The 23021-nt window shown below is 38.4% G+C and overlaps 1 protein-coding gene across 1 annotated transcript in view; it reads right to left on the bottom strand.

Annotated features, from left to right (window-relative positions):
• The window catches only part of LOC139944970 (pleckstrin homology domain-containing family H member 1-like), a 98119-nt gene that overhangs the window by 41843 nt on the left and 33255 nt on the right, over positions 1–23021 (bottom strand). The window contains 2 exon segments of the mRNA XM_071942173.1: positions 6335–6404; positions 16958–17041. Of these exon segments, the coding sequence (XP_071798274.1) occupies positions 6335–6404; positions 16958–17041 (154 nt within the window).

Below are 23021 nucleotides of genomic sequence, written 5' to 3'. Positions count from 1 at the left end.
AAATGCACAAAATGTAAATTGACTTAGTATTTTTTTTAATTTTGCGTTGTGGTGCACGTACAACATATATGTAAGCTAGCAGAACTGTGAACATCAGCTACTATTTCTAAATGCTTACTCTTTTGTTTGTGAAACATAGGCAAGAGTTCTCTTTCCTAAAATGTAATTCAACTAATGTTAATAAAAAATGTCTTGTCTCAAAAAAGCAACAAACTATAGAGTCACAATCATTAGTTTAAGACAAGGCCGGATACTCCCCAGTCTTCTCCAACAGCTAAGCTTGCAAGCACATCACTCAAATAGCAGTCAAACACTTTTTATAACCAAGCCACGTCGTATCGGTACTTTCTTGAGCCGTTGTTTTTATTCTGAGCATTGCTTAGTCAAGATGCTTTATTTATATAGCTGTCGTCAGTGTACAGGTAATTAGTCTGTGCTAATTGTGAGGAGTGACAACCTGCAGAATCTACAGTACTATTGTCACTTCCTATTACTCTGAAGCCTGGTTAATACTTCCTGCAAATGCAAATGCGATATAAAATTGAAGTCACAGATTTGCAACAACCAATTCGCATGAGTTAAGCTGTGCTGTGCTCAAATCTCATGCGAAACATTCGCAGTGAAAAACAAAGGTGTTACGTCAAATTTATTTTGTATCCTCATTCATAGGAAGTATGAATCGGGCTTAGCAAGATTGTGTGTTTACTAAGCATGCACCATCTATTCCTAACACCATAATCAATACCAGAAATTTGTGGGGATTGCTTTATTATCTGAAAGATGAATCTAAGCTGTTACCTTGGACTGGTGCCAACTGTTTGGTGACATGTGTCTGCATGACTTAAGAGTGTTTAGGGAGAAAATGCTTAATGTTGCGACAGTAGAGACACATAAGTTTTGGGAGAGCTACATTGGATTGAATACAACAAATATGTTATTATATTGCCCATGGGCATGATGTACAAAGTCTCTTTATACATTCATTATCTGCAGAAATTTCACCTACATGTGGATGTGCTTGTATTTTGTAAACATTCACGATGTTGAAGTGTTCACTGCATTTTACAAAGCTACAACTGTCTAAATTAGACTGCCCAAACTTGCTATAAAATGTAAAGCACTTGGTTCCTTTGCAAGTCAATACTGTATGTCAAAAGCGCGTTCATCTGCTGCATGTACATGTACAAGGTTTTGACTACTTCAATCTTCATAGCCGACATACGTGCGTTTGTGTGTTATTTTACCCAAATCACTTATTTCATAATTCATAGTCATAATTCTTATGACAGAAGCTGATAATTAGGAGGACCTTGAGACTCAATGTAATTCCTAGATGGGCTTCTGGCAATCGTTGGAGCCAGTCTGTGCTCACGGGTTTGACTACACGTACATTACACAGGTTACTTACATGCACATTTACATATTTGCGAACAGAACGGTCCACTTCTGAACTTATACTCGTCACTGAAACATCATCAGAGTCACATTGATTGTAATCAGGGAATCATACAAATGATGAGGCCCAGGCCTGTTATCAGAGTCACATTGATTGTAATCAGGGAATCATACAAACGATGTGGCCCAGGCCTGTTATCAGAGTCACATTGATTGTAATCAGGGAATCATACAAACGATGTGGCCCAGGCCTGTTATCAGAGTCACATTGATTGTAATCAGGGAATCATACAAACGATGAGGCCCAGGCCTGTTATCAGAGTCACATTGATTGTAATCAGGGAATCATACAAACGATGTGGCCCAGGCCTGTTCAGAGTCACATTGATTGTAATCAGGGAATCATACAAACGATGTGGCCCAGGCCTGTTATCAGAGTCACATTGATTGTAATCAGGGAATCATACAAACGATGTGGCCCAGGCCTGTTATCAGAGTCACATTGATTGTAATCAGGGAATCATACAAATGATGTGGCCCAGGCCTGTTATCAGAGTCAGATTGATTCTAATCAGGGAATCATACAAACGATGTGGCCCAGGCCTGTTATCAGAGTCACATTGATTGTAATCAGGGAATCATACAAACTATGTGGCCCAGGTCTGTTATCAGAGTCAGATTGATTCTAATCAGGGAATCATACAAACGATGTGGCCCAGGCCTGTTCAGAGTCACATTGATTCTAATCAGGGAATCATACAAACGATGTGGCCCAGGCCTGTTATCAGAGTCACATTGATTGTAATCAGGGAATCATACAAACGATGTGGCCCAGGCCTGTTATCAGAGTCACATTGATTGTAATCAGGGAATCATACAAACGATGTGGCCCAGGCCTGTTATCAGAGTCACATTGATTGTAATCAGGGAATCATACAAACGATGTGGCCCAGGCCTGTTATCAGAGTCACATTGATTGTAATCAGGGAATCATACAAACGATGTGGCCCAGGCCTGTTATCAGAGTCACATTGATTGTAATCAGGGAATCATACAAACGATGTGGCCCAGGCCTGTTATCAGAGTCACATTGATTGTAATCAGGGAATCATACAAACGATGTGGCCCAGGCCTGTTATCAGAGTCACATTGATTGTAATCAGGGAATCATACAAACGATGTGGCCCAGGCCTGTTATCAGAGTCACATTGATTGTAATCAGGGAATCATACAAACGATGTGGCCCAGGCCTGTTATCAGAGTCAGATTGATTCTAATCAGGGAATCATACAAACGATGTGGCCCAGGCCTGTTATCAGAGTCAGATTGATTGTAATCAGGGAATCATACAAACGATGTGGCCCAGGCCTGTTATCAGAGTCACATTGATTGTAATCAGGGAATCATACAAACGATGTGGCCCAGGCCTGTTATCAGAGTCACATTGATTGTAATCAGGGAATCATACAAACGATGTGGCCCAGGCCTGTTATCAGAGTCAGATTGATTCTAATCAGGGAATCATACAAACGATGTGGCCCAGGCCTGTTATCAGAGTCAGATTGATTGTAATCAGGGAATCATACAAACGATGTGGCCCAGGCCTGTTATCAGAGTCAGATTGATTGTAATCAGGGAATCATACAAACGATGTGGCCCAGGCCTGTTATCAGAGTCAGATTGATTCTAATCAGGGAATCATACAAACGATGTGGCCCAGGCCTGTTATCAGAGTCAGATTGATTCTAATCAGGGAATCATACAAACGATGTGGCCCAGGCCTGTTATCAGAGTCAGATTGATTCTAATCAGGGAATCATACAAACGATGTGGCCCAGGCCTGTTATCAGAGTCAGATTGATTCTAATCAGGGAATCATACAAACGATGTGGCCCAGGCCTGTTATCAGAGTCAGATTGATTCTAATCAGGGAATCATACAAACGATGTGGCCCAGGCCTGTTATCAGAGTCAGATTGATTCTAATCAGGGAATCATACAAACGATGTGGCCCAGGCCTGTTATCAGAGTCAGATTGATTCTAATCAGGGAATCATACAAACGATGTGGCCCAGGCCTGTATGTTTCGTTTTTGAAAGGGCAAGGGCACCTCGGCATTTTCTCCTTAGTAAAAGCATGGAGGAAGGAAGAGAAGGAGTTCGAACGACCCGCCCAACCGCAGAGTAACAAAAGAAAACCCTGACAATGGCCCTGTCTGACCAGTGGGAAAAGATAGGAGACCTCCAGTAGCCTAGGACGGCCGATTAACGAGCGGGATTAGATCTCTTTGTACAGAAGGAGTGGTACCGCCACTCTGCATCGTTGCCTGCGTGCAAAGATGAATTATTGGAGACAAGAATTGTGAAAATACACAGTTTCTGCATGCGCAGTGTTTTTTTTTTTTTGTCTTTCATGGATGCGCACATGGTACAAACAGTTGCTTGGGTTTTTTTCACATGAAAATCGGAAGTGTAGAAGGTGAGTTGTGATTGACTTCTTCAGTTACCATTTGTGGTGTTTTCATAGCATTTTTTTTTTTTTTCATTTTTAGCGACTTTCCTGTCACTAGCGGTGGTTCAAAATTTTGGTACTAGCACACGAGGGTGGTTGGTATTCAATTGTGTTTTTCGATTTGGTGGGCACAAGCGTACAAAAAATGTATCAGGTCTCACAAAAGTTATTTTTTTCTTTATTATACCCATACGACATACGACACCACAGTTGCGTGAAGAACCAAGTGCGCACACACAAGCGACCGTTAAACGACCGCGGTACCACAGGTTCGGCTTTTGAAGTCCCTTCGTTCGAGCTCCTTCTCTTCCTTCCTCCATGGTAAAAGGCACCCTATGATGAAATTGTAAATTTCTACTGTGCATTTTAAGGGCACCAAGGCAATGACAATGGGGCATTGAGGCCAAGGCCTTTGTTGCCTCCATGAAGTATCAGGCCTGGAGGCAATCAATGTAATTTCAGAACAAAGTCTCATGTATGAGTTACTTGAAACCATAAAGTCACCCATTGGGCCCTAAACATGTTTCTGTATAAATATAGATAACTATAACACAAACACTACGCTCTATATAATCAGTCCAGTGTATACACGCTGACGGTGGGAAAATTTTTCCCACGTCTTTTTCATTGGTGAGTCAGAGTTCTGGGAATTCCATTCAACAATGGTCCCCTCTTTCCAGCTTGATGCTGATGGAGACTAAAGATGGCAGACAGTTTACACCATCACATACAGGAATAAATTACCCTCATTTTATGGGGGTTTTTTTTCTTCAGGGGAATAACATGATTAATGGACTTTTCAAGCCTTGTTGAGCATTATTTCCCCATCGAACGCAGACCGAGTGGAGGGAAAAGCACTTTTAATCTACTGTATCTTTGGAAATGTTTAATAAATAAATACATTAACAAGTTGAAGTATTAACACACATTATTTCCAGTCTATTAAATTGCTGACACTTATCTACATGGCAGGGCATGTCTTCTATTTTGAATGAGTTTCTCTAAAGGAAGCCTTCAAAGTTTAAATTTTGTCATTAACCTTATTTTGCATCACACCAATCTTAATGATCAACAGTTAGACAAAGTTTCTGAACAACACTTAGGGCCTAACAAGTTCACTTCTTTCAGAAGACTCAATAACACGTAGAACTCTAATGCAACACACACCATCAGTCTTATTAAAGGGACACGTTGCCTTGGATCGGGCGAATTGGTCAAGGAAAAGCGTTTGAAAAACCGTTTGAAATGCATATGGATAGAAAGATGTTTCAAACTTAGAATACAATGTTCCACACAAACATGCCTTGAAATTGCATGGTTTTCCTTTTACTTCGCAAATTAACTCGGTCAGCCGACGTATAAGAAAAACCATGCAATTTTGAGGCCTGTTTGTGTGGAACATTATTTTCTACTTTTGAAACACCCTTCTAACCATAACCATGTGCATTTTATAACAAATGGTTTTCAAACGCTTTTCATAGACCAACTGAACCGATCCAAGGCAACGTGTCCCTTCCACTGGCATTCAAGTTTTTTGCGCATGTTGGTAGCTTGTCACTAACCAGCAGCAGTTACTAACCGCATCTCTGGCCATAGAGGGCAGCATTCAAACGAATACAATGAATATTTCAAATATGTCAATACCAAAGCATGACCCTACCTTTAAATGATCTCACTCCAAATTTATTATTCACAAGATAGGTAGACTTAAGGATAGAACAGTGATGTAAGACACCTCTTTAAAGCCTCATTGCAATACAGTAGATGTAGTCGTAGCACCCCCTAGGCATTCCGGTGTGTTTATATGAAGACATGCACTAAGGGTACTCAGTGTGAGCTCTTGTATCATAATCTACCCATACAACTTTAATTAATGCATCACAGTAATATGCACGTCATCTTCATCAGAAAAAAACAGAGGATATTACGGAACAAAAAAGAAACTTGACTAACAGCTTAAAACAAATATTGATTTGAGTTTGCCAATAATCCTCAACGCTGAGTCTTAACATGGTCAGAAGTACTAAGAAAATTAGGCCAAATAAATAAAATAAAAACATGTTGAGCGTCCTGCCTTTTTTCAAAAAGGAAGTAGGACGGCCGTTTTTGTTTTTTTGGTTTTTTTTAATGGTCGCCTGACAAATTTTTTAAGACAACCAACTGGGCTATTTTTACAAACTTATTTTGTTCGTCTAAGACTGATAAAACGTATCCTTTTTCCCCAGTTATAATCTGTTTTTTTGGAATGCAGGTGATGGCCTCTAAAAAGAAAGGGGGCGGGGACGCTCAACATTTTTTTACTTATTTTGTTTTGCCTTATAAAGGTGGGACAGACATGTAATTGAGCGTCTACCTCTGCATGCATGAGTCTAGAGCAAACATCAAAATACAAATAAATTATGACTTGTAGCTAGAGTTGTATTATTTACCTCCTAGTTTGGGATGTCTTGTTATGTACAGCTTATTTTCTTCACGTAGTTGCGAGTTCTCCTCTTCCAACTGCAAAGGAAATGAAAAAGAGATTTGATAAATTTGTATGAGTTTCAATTTATTAATTTTGGTTTTTACCCATACACCGATGTGTGTTAGCACTGTATTCAGTTTCAGTTTGATAAAACAACGATTGCATTTGAATCAAGTTGTTATTCTCTCCAGGAAAAAGAGCACTGTATTCAGTTTCAGTTTGATAAAAAAACGATTGCATTTGAATCAAGTTGTTATTCTCTCCAGGAAAAAGAAAAAGGGTTCATAAAATTAAGGTAAATCATCAGTCACCACAAATTGTAAAATCATAAATAAATAAAAACATCAGGACATTATGCAAATTATCACAAACTTAATTATTTCAATGTGAAAACAAGATGGATGAAATGTATGAATATTCATTGAACTGAAATCTTACATAATGTATGTATTTATACAGATTTGTGATTTAAAAACCCCACCAAGCCTTAATTTAGAGAGTTAGAACTTTGAGTTATTGGTGTGTTTAAATTAACTTTGTCGTCAGCTTTTTTTATTTGGTACAATTTTTTTTTTTTAATTCACCTTATTTTTAAACAGACAAACAATAATACTTGGCAGTATACTTGTTATAGAATGTTTTTAATCTCAAAGCTCACACGTTCATACCCATAATAAGCAATTTCAACACAAACAAAAAACAGTTTCCATCTGAAATACTGTCATGAAATGAAAACAATAGATTTTTTTATCTCCAAAAATAAGAAAACTATTGCTTATTATTATTTTCAAAATCACAACAAGCCCACTTATGAACATCCTGCAAACACATCAAATTGTGAGTTTCATTATATTCAATAAATCATTACCATCAAATGTTATGTACTTGTTCACAGGTTGAATGTAATGTGTTTATTTAAAACTAGAGGATGGGATATCCTTCCTGTTCTAAAAGTAAGTCTATAATTTCAATAAAAAATACAAAAAAGAAAACACAGTTGAAGGTATTTTTCAACATTTATGTCATGTACATTTCATGCAGTAATTAACATAATTTGCGTACTATTTTCATAACCCATAATAAGCTGAAATGTATTTTTCCTGAGCTGGCATTTTTATCTACTGTGTCAAAAGAGTTGCTAATAATTGTACACTCTTCCTTCAAGCGAAACACAGAGTAAACCAAGCACTACATAGTGTGCAAGTTGCTTCCATTCACTACAGACTAACAGGATTAATATCAGTCTCAGGCAAGGCCCGCGTCACTGACTCTCTACCGCGGCGTACACCCTCTCCCAGAGGCTGGCCATAAAGACTATAGTGCTTTGTGCTATCTGGTTTCCTCCATGATGGGGGGGGGGGGTAGTCTTCTTAACGTCATCGTCAGTCATTCATACCACAATATAATAATTAGGAATTACCTTGCTCATAACCCCCTCCATTTTGAATGCATAAAATGGGGGGGGGGGGTAGGCCCCTATTTATTCTGAATAGCAATATGCTGATCATTGTAAACTAGTCAAATATGTGGTGCACATCGGATGTTCTTGTGTATTGTCATCAACATTCCAAGATTCTTCATCATATGTCTAGTGTGTGCAGAGTTTGTGATTAATATTCACATGAATATTGTATATTGTATATTCACTTTTCTCCTGAAGACGAGCAGAGTATACTGTTTGAAACGTCAAGACCACACTGGCTCTATTCAGAGCCAATACTCCCCAAAAAGAGATTGACACATGGTTGTACCTGCAAGTTTTCTATTCATTTATAGTTTCTTCCTATGAGGTAATTAAATCTCAAAGTAGCCTTAAATGTAGAATTTTCACTTGAATTGAATTATAGAAAGACTATTAAATGATAAGATATATTGTGCTACTAAAGTAGTCCTTATCATTAAAATTAAGTAAACACACTGCAATTTTGCAGTGTGTTTACTTGCCTCATGTGACCAGGGCTTGATGTCACAAAGCGCTAAGATTCATCTTCAGATGAGTTGTCAGTATCACCATAGTGATTTGAGTTGCGACATTACACTTTGCTTGGCGATTAAGATGTATACACATCATCTTAAGATCAATCAAAGTTCTTTGTGTAATCGACCCAAGGTCAATCAAAACACCTGGTGCCCTGGCCACCCCCACCCTCACCAGATATGCAGTGCCAGGATTTCAAATAATGTTAAAAAAGGTGTGGATTTTTACTGTATTTGTTAAATTGATGCTGTTTTACCTGAGAGCATGTTTCATGGATGCGCGCATAATAAGTGTGGATTTTTACTGTATTTGTTAAATTGTTGTTTTACCCACGAGCATGTTTCATGGATGCGCGCATAATAAGTTTATTATTAAAATTATTAGTTTTAGGCTGCAAATGTACCAAAGCACAGATAAATAAAATAATGTAAACAAAATCATAGGGCCTTTAAGCGGGCCCTGGGCTCCTGTGTCTTATTAGACTTAAATTGTTGCTTCATGCTACATAGATTACACTAATTTTGTCCCACTAATTTTCCAAAAGATCCTGCATTTGCTTGAAAAAAAACTATTTAGGTTTTTTAAGGCACATGCGTAATTTGAAATAAATTTAACTCACATTGGTAATGAAGGCACATTTTTCAGCACACGAGTTGGGTTTTACGCAGACGCACGTCGGTCGTAAGATTAACGCGTGACGCAGTTTAAACATGAAGCTGACGCTTAATTGACCAATGAAAAGGCTTTTCACCCCACGCGAACAAAACAAGCGTCTGCGTAAGTTTCCTGATCGGAGATGGGCACATATTCTTAATTTTTTTCAAGTAACTTGACCTGAGGTTAAGTTTTAATATCGGTTTTTCTTCGTTATTTTGTTGAATTTATTTGTACTTTTATATATTTTGTTAACTAGTACTACATCTTCAACAACATATGTAATTTTTATGGTCATGAGGTACGTTAAACTAAAATAATGGATGAAACAAAATCTCCCCAACGTAAAACTCCATAAGGTTGGGACCACAATGGTCCCGGAAGTTCAAATACGCGTGAGACTTGCACAGTCTATTGAAGCTTCCAAATCCATCCTACCACAGTTTGGCCTTCCTGAACTCTGCCACTAGATCCATCTAGTATTGTTGAAACAGACCTGGAAGGCCAAAGGATGGATAAAATAATATCAGGTAGCAGCTCATCCGATGGATTAACCCATGGACTGTAACAAAACAAGTAGTTTCTACCGATCAAAAACAGACAAAAACCAAGGGAATATGGAACCATGCATTATAGAAAAATAAAAACATTTGAACAAATTGAACAAGTTGAATGGTACAAATAACAAGATTACCTGTATTGGCCTTGAAATAATAATTTCATGCCAACTCATGAATAAGTTACAGTCCTTGGACTTTTTTTGTCTAAAGGCCCAACTGAATCCTTCAAAATACTCAAATGTTAGGACTTGACGAAGATTGATATGGCCCAATGATGCAATCATTATTTGGCCCTGTAGTACCATATCCTACAAAATCAGGCAGTTTCCTCTACCTTTAACCCATCTAGAACAAACAATCAAACAAACAAACAAACAATCAAACAAACACACATACAAACAAACAATCAAACAAACATCCCAACAAACAAACAAACAAACAACATACAAACAAACAGCCCAACAAACACCCAAAATAAACAAACAAATACAATTGAATCCATTGTCTAGACATCAACCAAATGGAAGACAAAACGTCTTTGTTTTCCTGGAAACAGTAAGTGTAATTGGCAGAGTTCAGTACACTGCAGGGATATAATTATCTTGGCACTCAACCATCCCCCACTCTCCCAGGCCAGTTGACACAGAGGCTGAGAGTGATTTTCACTGCCACTGAGCAGAGAGAGAGCCTTATTGTCCCGGGACATCGGGCAGCACATTGTAATCAACTGTATCCTTGCTGATTCTTGATAGATGCTGATATGGAAATACAAAGTGACCATTATACAATGACAGGCTTTCCTGCCTGATATCCAGTCCAAGGAGAAACTCCTAATTGTTGAAAAAGAAAAACAAATCTGGATAAAAGACTTCCGGTTCAGTAACCTGGTCTAGAACTAATTGAACCAAGGCTCCTTTATTGAACCATAGAGAGAACCATGACTGAACTCTGTGATGATGCTACTTCAAGTTCTAAAGTACAAAGACCCCTGATGTACAAATGTTCCATCTCGATACATGATAATACATGTTATTAACATTGGGCATTAATGTGGGTTTCCGCTCTTTTTTCCCACCTTCATGCAAAAGATTTTTCTTTTTTTCTTTTTTGGGGGGTGGGGGGTAATGTTCCTGATCACAGCTGGGTGAAATATGAAACAACTTAACATGCTTTAAAGGGGGGTTTGATACCTTTTGTAGATCAAGTTTTTGGCCATGACATGAATCCCTACTCACTGTGAATGAAGATGTATGTAATTTAATTTACCTGTTTCAGCTTCAATAGTCATCAAGTTTTTAAAAAAAAGAAGGAAAAATAACAGAGCAATGTTTTCATGAGAGCTGCGTAAACCTGTTGTACATGCAAAAATAACTTTTGTCTCCTGAGACAAAAAACTATTTTCCTGACATTGTTCTACGCATTTCTCACAAACTATAGCTTCTCAGCAGGTAATATTTTAAAAGGGAAGCTTTCTACCATCATTTGGTGGACATTGTTTTTTACAAACCTTTAAAGGTATGAATGATACAAGATTGGCATTGACTGGACAAATCAACTGACTGGTTTTAAATCTGGAACCGATTGTGCTGAGGATTATTACCATCTGTGCATGAAGATTTTCCCACGGATCTCAAATCAAATAAAAGAAGGCTAACAAAATCTCTGAAAAAATTCAAAGTTGTTGATGTTTTCTCTTAATAAAGACCCAAGGTTAGTTGACTGGTGTACTTTGAAAGGATTACCATGAATGTACACTGCCTGCAATCAATGATCATATGTCATATCTTTAAAGGGAAGGTGTATGTCAGTAACGTTTCTCAAATTGTGTATTCTTAAAGATAAGGATTATGCGCTCTGGATTCTCGGCGATAATTCAAAAAAGTGATCACCTTTTAAAATGAGATTTATACAGGTTAGTTATGTTGTATACATCAATATTTACATGTATTGTAGGATTCAAACAATCAAATAGTTCCAAAAACCAAAGGTATACTTATACCATGCCTTTAAGTGATGCTTTCAATTTATCGTAAGTTGTGTATATTAACAAACAAGTCTGCATTAAACTGTGCAAGTCTTGTGTGTCATGTCACATTTAAAGTGTGTAATTTGGTTCCTTCACTTCTTGAGCTAACATTGGAAAACCCAGATCAATTTGTTTAAAGGATTGGGGTACTTTTTGTAGGACACAGACAAATGTGTTGTAAATACATTCTAGATGCTAAAATAATTTTTGTCTTACCGAGACAGAAATTATTTCTGTGACTTGTTTTACTCATTTCTCAAAAACCACAGCACCTCAGTAAGTATTATTTTAAGGTAAGCTTTCTACCATCATTATCATCAAACCATGTAAGTTTAATGTAAATCTGTGGACGTTGTGTCCTACCAAAAGTACCCAGACCCTTTAAGTACAGGCGAGACTTGAGTGATATGAAGATAATGTTTTCTCTTTGATCAATCACTTTTTCTGAAAAATGTTCTTGATGTTTTTATTACCTCATTGTCTTGATGTCATTTGGTATTAAACTAAATTATTATTATTTTTTGTTTCCAGAATTGAATGTTCTTAATTTATTTACAAACTACTTTGAATGAGTTTGAAATGACAAACAAAATAAGCATCAGTCATCATGCAAAATCAGGGCACATTTTTTTACCGATCTTGAAAGATGAAATTACTAACCATCTCCTCCAAAATGATTAGTGAAATATTTATTTGCTAACCCCAAACATTGCTCATCTAAGAGAGCTATATCTGTGTCATATCCTTGGGTGTTAAAGGCAGTCAGAGACAATATGCAATGTTACAATGACAACCTCTCAGCCTTCTGTAAGAGATATTGTCTCCCTGCGTTCAATCCTGGATCTTATGACCATGGTGTTCCAATACCACACTACTGCTGTCTCTCTGACTCATTGTCCACAAGGGTTGGATGCATTACATGTTCATCAGTATCAGATCAAATAAAGAGAAATATGTACATGTATTATACAAAAAGGCTAGATCTAAAGATGTCATGATAAAGCTGGAGTGCTTGCTGCTTGCGGAAAAAGCCGGTGGCTGAGATCCTTTGTTAAACTTTCAGCTGTCTGTGTCTTGGTCCCAGATTAAAGATGTAACAACAAGATAGCAGGCTTGGAATATAGAGTAGGGTCCATTGGATGCTTTCTCAGTGGGATACACCAGGGGTATAGTCTGCAATGTAATTGACCCTACTTTGATTTTTAAGCTCTGACCGTGGTATACCTTGACTCTGGAATATTTTATATTTCAGTCCAGAAAGCAGATGAAAGATTAGATTTTAAAAGAGGTTTACAGGATGAACAGTATTGTTCAAGGCAATAACTTATATCAAGTTACATCTTTTTATCATCAATGATTAAAGTTATCAAACCTTTATCTCAAATAAAGTAAAAGTCTTAGTATATAAATCGGTCTAGTTGGTATTGCACTGCTCTAGAACTGCAAAGGTTGTGGGTTCAAATCCCACCCGAGTAATATGCCTGTGATTTTGTTCACAGAACCCGGGGGAAGTACACAGTACACAGTGCTAACACACAAAGGTGTACATTATGAGTAAAGCCAACGTGAATATAATGATTGTGCACACCTCTCACACAATAGTAGAATTTGGGCACCTTCAATTTTGTTTCCTTCACACACAAACAAAGACAAGGTTCTCAAAAGGTTCTCCGGGATGTTGAAAATATGCTTGAGAATTACACTGTCTATTTCAAAGAAACCTCCACAAGACCACAGGGCTTGTATCTCAAGAGTTCTTACTGGACTTGAAGACAGGGACACAACTAATTTTTCAACATGTTCAACTTTAAGAAGGAGCTTTTTTTAAATCATTCATATTGTAAATGTTTGTTCCAAAAGAGAGACTTTAGAACCATGGGGGCAGCAGACTATGTCATTATTCAATGTTGATATAGTTCTAACGATGCAGCAACCATGAAACCAGCTTTGCATAAGTCTCCAATAGGAGACTTCTGAGACGCTGGCAGCAGCAGACAAAACGGTCCTTTTTTGTGCATGCTCAGTATTGCACGCGTATGTCTGAGCACCCCTAATAATAATAAAAATAATAGACCGTTTTTATATAGCGCTTTTCACGCCGGAGGGCGTCTCAAAGCGCTTCCGACAATATTACCCCTGGTCACCGGGCCTTAAATCATTCTTTAAACCATCTCAGCTCACTGGGGAGTATACAGCCTGTGCGACAAATACATGCGCTACTCGGCTAAACCAATCACAAGAACCACCTCTGCCCTCACAGGTACCCATTTACCCCTGGGTGGAGAGAAGCAATTATAGTTAAGTGTCTTGCTCAGGGACACAAGTGTCACGACCAGGATTCGAACTCACACTCTGCTGAACAGAAGCATCAGAGCTTGAGTTCGGTGCTCTTATCCACTCGGTGCTCTTATCCACCGTCTAAAAGTCTCCCTTTGTTGGGGGAACCTTTGGACTGCTACTCTTCCTTGGTTGTTAATTTCACAGGCCCTGGTGTTAGACATGACTGGACTCAGGCCTGTGAGTCCTAGTGATACCTCTACCTCTACAATCCATCCCATACCACTTTGGTTGGGTAGACGTAACCATCCCAAACATTGTCAACTCCAACTACATGTTTGTGTAATTCTGTTAGCTTGAGGACTGCACTTATATAAACTGATTATGCTTTATAGGGATCAGGCGTACAACCACGATCAGAGAGTCCAACACTTTGGGTGTTCAGTTACCATTATTTTATTAGATTTCATGAAAGGAAGTATCCTCCAGAGCAAAACATTTAGGGAGCAAGGTTTTAGCCAAATAGGGTGTCCAAATTTGCTGGGCAATTTAAACTGGGTGTCCAAATTGTTAACTTCACAATCCATTTAGATGTAAATGACAGCTAAAACAGAGTGTCGAAGTTTAAAACAGGGTGTCCAAAATACACACATACACCCCTCTGGCTGACACTGCACGGTAAACAATGTATTAAGACACTTTATATAAAAAAAAAAATTACGAAACACATTTTCCCTCTTTCCATTTCTTTTCATCCCATGGATACCATTTTACTTATATTTTAACATTTTTTCTTAAACCATTGAAATTGTGGCAAACCTTGTCCTTTTCCGCTTTTTCAACACAGCGTTAATTTACCACTGCACCGATCTTTCGAAGGCATTTTTGTTTTCTGGGTTGTGCATCAGAGCCATGCAGTTAAAGAGTCGTCATCCTGTGATAAATATAGACTTGACGTTCTCAAATACCAACCACATGCCCAAAATAAAATAGTCTATTGATGTGCATTATTGTATTAGACACTTCCTTCACTGTGGTAATATAGGTCTATATATGTACGTAAATCCTGTTCATTCAACACTAGATAGGCTCATCTTCATGGTATGGGAAGTGGAAACTGTACGCACATCAAAGGGCGACTGTACCATCTCTATAAAAGAGGAATGAAGAGTTGGTTTCACTTTTCTCATATCAGACATTCAACTTTCTAACTTGTAATAAACTTTTGTACTTTATTTTTCTGCTTTCTATGGCACTGTTTTGAAAAGAAAAAAGAGGAAATGAGCTGATCGGCTGAAAATTGCATGCCTGTCATGTTTTAACGATTTGATGTAGGATTTTGTGGGTGGGGGGGGGGGGGGGGGGTAAACGAAAAAAGAGTTGGATTTGACATAGACTGGTCCCCTGTCTTTATGTGTAGGGATAAAGACTAGCACTGAGGTCGATTACACACTGGGTATCTTAATCGCCAAGCAAAGTGTGATATCACAATGAGAATGAGAATGTGTACAAACAGTATACAAACATTAAGTGAGTCAAAGGTACAACTGGTAGTAGGTAACCTGCAGGTTCTACAGGCTGGAATCTGGTATAATTCACACGCCTCACAGTGTGATGTCAGATGTTCAGGTTAGATATAAAGCCATGACCTCCAGGTTACAGTCACTGCTGCTCTACCTACGGCTTTCAGTTCCACATTTACAGTGTACCTTAACCTTGACGTCCTTTCATCTTTCTCCAAGGCTTGAGTTTCAAGAAATTAGCTGAAAGACCTTGAGGGGCGTATGTAGCTACAAACATTCAATGGATTGCGGATATCTTAATAAAGGACCTGAAAACTTCTTCTTCTATCTGGCTTATCACATACCTGTAGGGCTTATTTGGTTAATTCACACCCAACCACCAACCATATACGCGTCAATAACAGGATGAACGAGGAAACAATGAAGCAATGTTCAGTTTTAGATAAAAATTCCCTAATAGGGAAACCCACATTATCAAGCAGGGACTGAAAACCAAATCCACATGCTATGCTCCAACCTGAGACCGGAACCAAACCAGGGTTCACAGAAGTGAAAGGCTGGCAGAAAAGAAAACAGTTAAAACTTTCTTCATATGCTGAAGGTTAATGAGGGCTATAAGACCTCACAAGCAATGTTACAAACATCTCTATAAAATGTAAGAGGGCTGGACTTTGTTCAGTTAACTGACCCTCTGCTCAATGCACTAGACTCACAGAGAGCATGCAGAGGGTATTTCAAGATCTACCCTGGAGATTTGCAGGTCATTGATTCTCATCTCTAGATGTTATTTTCTTAATGATGTGTGATTCAAAACTAGTTCAAACCATGACATGAACAGAAAGACAAGAAACAGCTTACAGAACAGACATTCATGAGCAATTTCCAATTACTGAAATGGGGGATGCTTTCCATTCAACAACAGCTCTCTGGTTCTAGCTCTGATGGCACACATCAAGATAGACTGTGGTCAAGCTCAGGGAATAGTTGTCTCAGTGAAGTTTGAGGACTTTAGGCTGGGTCAAAATGCATCTGCCAAAGATTTAACTCACACCAATGCTGCACCTACAGTGTAGTATGTGGATCTTCCCTACAAAATCAGACAGTCTCAGGCTTGGAATTTCACGAAGGCAACAGAGGTCATGGTCTCTGTTGCCCTGGTCTTGGCCTTGGTGCCCCTTCAAAAGTTTCAAATAGACTTTAAGATTTTCCAATGGAAGTGCACTTTTCAAAAATGAAAATGGCCTTGCCCTCTCAAAGATGAATTTCCAGGCCTGCAGTCTCCATCAATAATCCATGTTCAAAACTTCTCTTCAATTTTGCCTTTCCTCAAGAGCTTAGTGTTCAGCATACAGTGAGCAACCATCCTTTGATTTGGGCCTTATCATGTTTCTGACTGATTAATTGAGTGATGTGCCAGCGAATTGCGAAGCAAATTGAACATATTCTACCTCATTCTACCTCATGTACACATTCTAATGAAGCATAAACCAGTGTTACTTGAATCAACACAACAATACGAGTTACTGACATCAACAAACACGACTGAAGTCTGCAGCGTTTCCTTCTTTACCTGAATCACAGTGGACGCAACCCACTCCTTAATCTGTGCTATCTTGGTGTCCACCAGTCGGCTGTCTTCTTTCCGTAATTCATGCTGTAAAGAAAAGTAAACAAGTGAAAGCTGTAAATAACTATAACAAGGACTGTATTCAAAATTTCTGAGAAATAATGGTCTAAGTTGTGTTGCGGGTTTGAACCCCACCCGAGTAATATGCCTGTGATCGGGAAAAGACTGAGTATACAGTACGTGCTAACACACATCGGTGTATATAGATAAAAACCAAAATGAATATTTAATATCCTCGATGCAAATTTCAAAAAAAGATATTTTTTTTGTTTTTCAAATTTGTACTGCCTGTTGAGACATGACATTTTGTTCTTGTACGCACACAAAGCAAATTACTTCCAAAAGCTTGTCTCGAAATTCTCAAGGAAGTCTCAACTAGACCCCTGTACAGGTCCTGCGGCTCAGAACTTCACTGTACAAGAAGTATTTCATACATGACCAAAAGTATTTCATATTTTATTTGTGGAAATTAGAGGAGGCGATTCGAACAAATGAAAATTTCAGAATACACAAGAACACAAGAAAAACTTCAAAAGAATGTTTTTAAAAACTAGGGTTATGTATATATGCATAATTTCTTCTCGAAGTTAAACCAAACTTATGACTTCTGTTAAACCATTTCTACTGATTCCAATAAAATAATATGCCAATCTGTAAAACAAAAGATGCAAATGTTAACACACTTTCACGGCCTAAAAGAAAAACTCCACTAGACCACATGCGCTGAAGCTTCAAACTTTCACCGCGATGGACTGTGAACATTTATTACAATGTTTTGTTAAAATATTATCTTTCATATAAGGATAAGCCTTACTTTTGCAATAATTGAAAAGTCAGATCTCAAAATATTTGCATCTGAAGCACGTATTTTATTAAATCTGCTAGACACTTGAGTAAGCCCTTGGGGAATACCGTTTTTAACTTGGTGAAAAACTAGAAAGCTTCTGCAGATGTGAGTTGGTTTTAATCAGGCCATCATCAAAAATGCATAAACTCCACTAACTACCTAGACCTACATTCTGCTGATAATGCAAGCCATGTGAATCTGAGAAAACAGCACACACCGACAGTACTGCCCTCGAGAACTTCAAAATGATATATCAACTGCACATCTCTACATTCATGTGTTTAAGTGCAGAGCAATATAGGTGTCAAAAGCAATTACAAAATTATTAAGGGCTGTAAAATTATAAATGGGGGGGGGGGGGGTGGTTTCCCAGCTAGGCAGCCAGAGATAGAAGAAGAAAAAACATCTATAAATGACAGCTTGATTTACATCGAAAAAATTATCACAGTTACTTTGACTTTGTGCTTATGGCTGAAGTTGGTTGTATACATATTTTAGATATTGGTGTACAATGCATGCCTAAGAGACATACACAATTTGCAATTTATGTTATTATAGGTAGACATAGCTGGAAAGTCAGGACAGTGACAGGTTTCATAAGACACCTATTCCCTTCAGGGTATCAGTGTCTGGTGGTATCAAATTATTGCAGATAAATAAAGATCATTTATTGACCCAATTCACCTGACGTCATCATCAGAATAATCTTGGATGCGCCATACTGGTGGGCAATGTCACTGTGCGTTATTCAGTGAAGTGCGCATTTTAGGCGATGCGGCATTTACAAGTAAACCTATTGACCACCAAAATGGTGAGCTGGCACAGTAGCCGCGTGTGACGTGCGACTAGGGGTCAATAGGTGAGCTGGCACAGTAGCCGCGTGTGACGTGCGTGCAAGGGGTCAATAGAGAGATTCAACCTCCTCCACTGTCTTAAAACAGCCAGGCTAAGTATCATCATCATAGGGCTGCTTAGAGATGAGTACTGAATTAGCGATTATTAAAGGACTCTTTCAATCTGAAAGCTAAGAGAATGATTATCCTATGTGTAAGTGTGCTGTAATTCCACACAGTAAGCCATTCCCACTTCACACAAACTTGATTCTATAATTCCATATTAAAAAGAAATGCATTGGGCATCTTTCCAAATTGCCCTTCAAATAACTTGGGGAAGTCCAATGATTTTGTCGGTTTGTAGGGAATGCGCACATGTGACATTGGGACTAATAAACCAACACTAAACAGGAAAAACTTCATACTGTGTACCAATCCTCTCGAGATCCAAATTGAGGAAATAGCTTTTACAATCCCCATCAAATATTATCACCGTCCCTAATTTCATTTTCCTAAATTGAAATAAACCTGATATGACGAGCCCAAAAACCTTGACAAAACATGAACCCTTTTTGATGTTTTCACTGTTTTTACTCTTTCAGAAACCCTTCAATCGTGCTACTTGTACTCTTTATAAAGTAGGACTCTGCCGAAATATAATGTGTGGCATGTTGCACATTTATGATAAATAAGCCCTTCTGTACGTGTTGTAGAGTACCTACGTAAGCTCATTGTATTATGATACAGCAGACATACATGTACATCATGTGTCCATACACAGTGCATGCATGCACATTATTCAAATCTGTGCACATAATGTAGAGCCTATACTATACATAACATGTGGAAATTACTGACAGAAGTGATGCATGGCATGGGATTTGTTACACATGAGAGTACATGAGTAGTTTTTGAAAGGGCAGGGGCACCAAGGCATTTTCTCCTTTGTAAAGGGCACCTCTAAGTCTAAGAGGAAACTGTAAATTTTTACTGCAGAGCATGTCAAGGGGCACCAAGGCAATTACCAGGGCCCAATTTCATAAAGCTGTTAAGCAGATAATACTGCTTGACAAATGTCTTTGATTTAAGGAAAAATTGAGTCCGGCACAAACCAACAATGCAAACTTAATGTAATTTGGGCTGTTAAACTGGTTCTGCTAAGCAATATGATTCAGTGTTTAGCAAGTTTTTGTGCTTACAGACACTATTTAATTTGGGCACAGGCCTTAGGATGCCACCCTTATAAGCAGTGGACACTATTAGTAATTACTCAAAATAATTACAAGCATAAAATCTTACTTGGTAATTTGTAAGCTGTTGATAGTATAAAACATTGTGAGATACGGGTCCCTCTGAAGTAACATAGTTTACGAGAAAGAGGCAATTTCTCATTAAAATATTTAAATTTGATTTTGAGACCTGAAAATTTGATTTTGAGGTCTCCAAATCAAGCATCTGAAAGCACACAACTTGTGCCACCAGATATTTTTTCTTCCATTATTCTCTCGCAACTTCGATTATCAATATCAATTGAGCTCAAATTTTCACAGGTTTGTTATTTTATGTATTGTTGAGATACACCAAGTGAGAACACTGGTCTTTGACAATTACCAATAGTGTCCAGCGTATTTAATGGTGTGCACTAAATTGCATATTTGACAGGTTCACATCATGAGAACAACGGGGAGTGTAATAATCAAATAAACTCCCAATCCTTTTAACGTGTCCCTTGGTGTATGTACATGTACTGTACATAATGTAAGTGACAAGTAGTAAGAATAGACCCGACTGTCATGGTGAGGGTCTAAAGCGTGTTTTAGTGGAGTACTACGTGAGTTTGTAATGCCTCATTTGTTCATCAAGGAAGGAGTCACATATCCTACACATGTCAGAGCAGCTCGCTGGGCTACACTTGGCTTTCACCTCTCAGCAGGCCAAGCAAATTATCCCCCTGTCCCAAGAGAGGAACGAGAGAGAGAGACGGGAATGATGAGAGAGAGAGAGAGAGAGAGTGGGTACATGTACGAGAGAACACACCAACAGGAAAGATGATCAGACTGTATATCATGCAGACAACCATTTACAAAACAATGACCCCCCCCCCCCCCCCTCAAACTGGATAGAAAAGGGTTTTTCTAGCTTTTTCTATGCTGAAGTCGAAGACAAACAAAGTACACTGTACATGCAATGTACAATGATCTAAAGTTCCCTAAATGTCTTTTGGGGAAAGAAAGCCAATTTTATGCAGATTGACTCTTCACACAGGACACCATGTTAAATGCTATCGGAATAATTCAGCTCTGCAGTACCTGTAATTGTTTTCTTACGTTTTTCTTTGTTCTCGTTGGTGGAGAGTGGTGCCTTATAAATCCTCAGTATTATGTACAATATTTATTATTATTAATATTAATATACATGATTATTGTTACTAATGTTTAAAAAAAATACTCCATGTTTTACATTGTGAACTTTACAGTGCTAACAAAATTTTCAATAATGAACACAACAACCAAAGATTTTCCCACGAATTTGATTTCGAGACCTCAGATTTATAATTTGAGGTCTCGAAATCAAGGATCTGAAAGCACACAGACTTCGTTGTGAGCATGGTGCGACAAGGTTTTTTTTTTCTTTAATTAATATCTTGCAACTTCGACGACCCGATTGAGCACAAATTTTCACAGGTTTGCTGTTTTATGCATATGTTGAGTTGAAGACTAGTCTTTGACAATACCAATAGTGTCCAGTGTCTTTAAACACAATAGTGTTTTACAAACAAAAATTGTTTACTTGACAGTTCCGGGTATTTCTCTTACTTTCTCCAAGAAAAAACAAAAATGACAACAATTAAAAGTGTCAGTTTTCTATGAAGACAGAATTGTTTGCTAAAGAATTCATCTGCATTCTGCTGAAAAACACTGAAAGAACTGCTTATTTATGAATTTATTTGAAGAAAAAAAAGGTTCCCATTCTAAAAAATTTTGAATTTCCCTTAAACACCTAAGCTACATGTAACCCTAGAGAGGATCCAAGGAACTAGGTAAGCACCCAGGGGGCCAATACAAAAGTACACATCAGTCACCTTCTCACCAATTAAAACTGACTATGTGGTTTCTAAACTGATTCAATGAAACCAAAGATGCCTCTGTGTCATCACACAGAGGCATCCAGTCTTGCCAACCCCAGGATCTTGTTAGTGAGAGGTCATAAGATCGCCAGACAGTTTTTGAATTGATAACGCAAGTTCAAACCAATCTCATCAGAGCGGCAGGACTGTGCCCCTTGGCGTGGGACTCCTGGAGAAAGACTAGAGTCTTTCCAGAGTCGGTCCATCCCGATGGACTAAACAAAGAAAATGATCTATGTTTGGGTTCCCATGGTGTGGGGCGTAGGGCAATAGGTAGGGAAAATGTAGTTGTCAAAATAAGTAGATACCTTCACTGCATGCTTGGAACAGAATCTTAAAAGTTGTGAAAACAAATTATGTTTATATAGACCCTGCAGGCCTGTACGTAGCATGTAGTCTTGGTGCAAGACAATCTCGTTTACCTTTCACGCACAGGGCGGCCAACCCGCTCAATCAACTCACCAATGGCGCCCGCCACGACCGCCAGTTACCTTACTTGTACATGTAGCCCATGAACGCAGCAGGGGTGGTTCGTGGGCTAAGTCAGTCGAGTGTATATTGCGCTGGTCGTGGCGGGCGCCATTGGTGAGTTGAATAAGTGGGTCGGCAGCGCTTTGCGTGAAAGGTAAATGAGAAGGTCATTCACCAAGACTAGCCTGTATGCCTCATTTTTGAAAGGGCAGGCATGGGCACTAAGGTATTTTTTCCTTGGTGAAGGGCAACCTATACATGTATATGAGGAAATTGTAATTTCTTTACTGGAGCATTTCAAATGTCACCAAGGCAATGACCAGCATGGAGGCAATTGCCCTGTCAGATTTAGTGTTTACAAAAGGGGAATGTGCGCCTTTTTGGGATGTCATACATGTAGGCTATCTTCTCAGATCAGGACTCAAACATTGGGGGGGGGGGGGTATCAACAAGACCACATGGCTTGTAGCTCAGATTTTCCTCTGCTGACCAGAATTTTTTTGTACAAGATCAGAATCAAATTGAGAAAAGACCAGAATCAAAAAGAAGAAGGCAGTTTTTAACATTTAAAATATTTATATTCAAAAACAAACACTAAGATAAGAGTTCTCTTTTTGTCTTTTGGGTTACAAATTAAACTTTGATACTCAGCAGAGTTGAACCTATTTTCCACAAGGCTCAAACTCAACATTTGAATTGTTATTATTTATTTTTTGTAAAAATATTTAA

This window comes from Asterias amurensis, chromosome 1, assembly GCF_032118995.1.
Source record: "Asterias amurensis chromosome 1, ASM3211899v1".
NCBI classification, from domain to species: Eukaryota; Metazoa; Echinodermata; class Asteroidea; order Forcipulatida; family Asteriidae; genus Asterias; species Asterias amurensis.
This window is presented reverse-complemented; position numbering and strand designations above follow the sequence as displayed.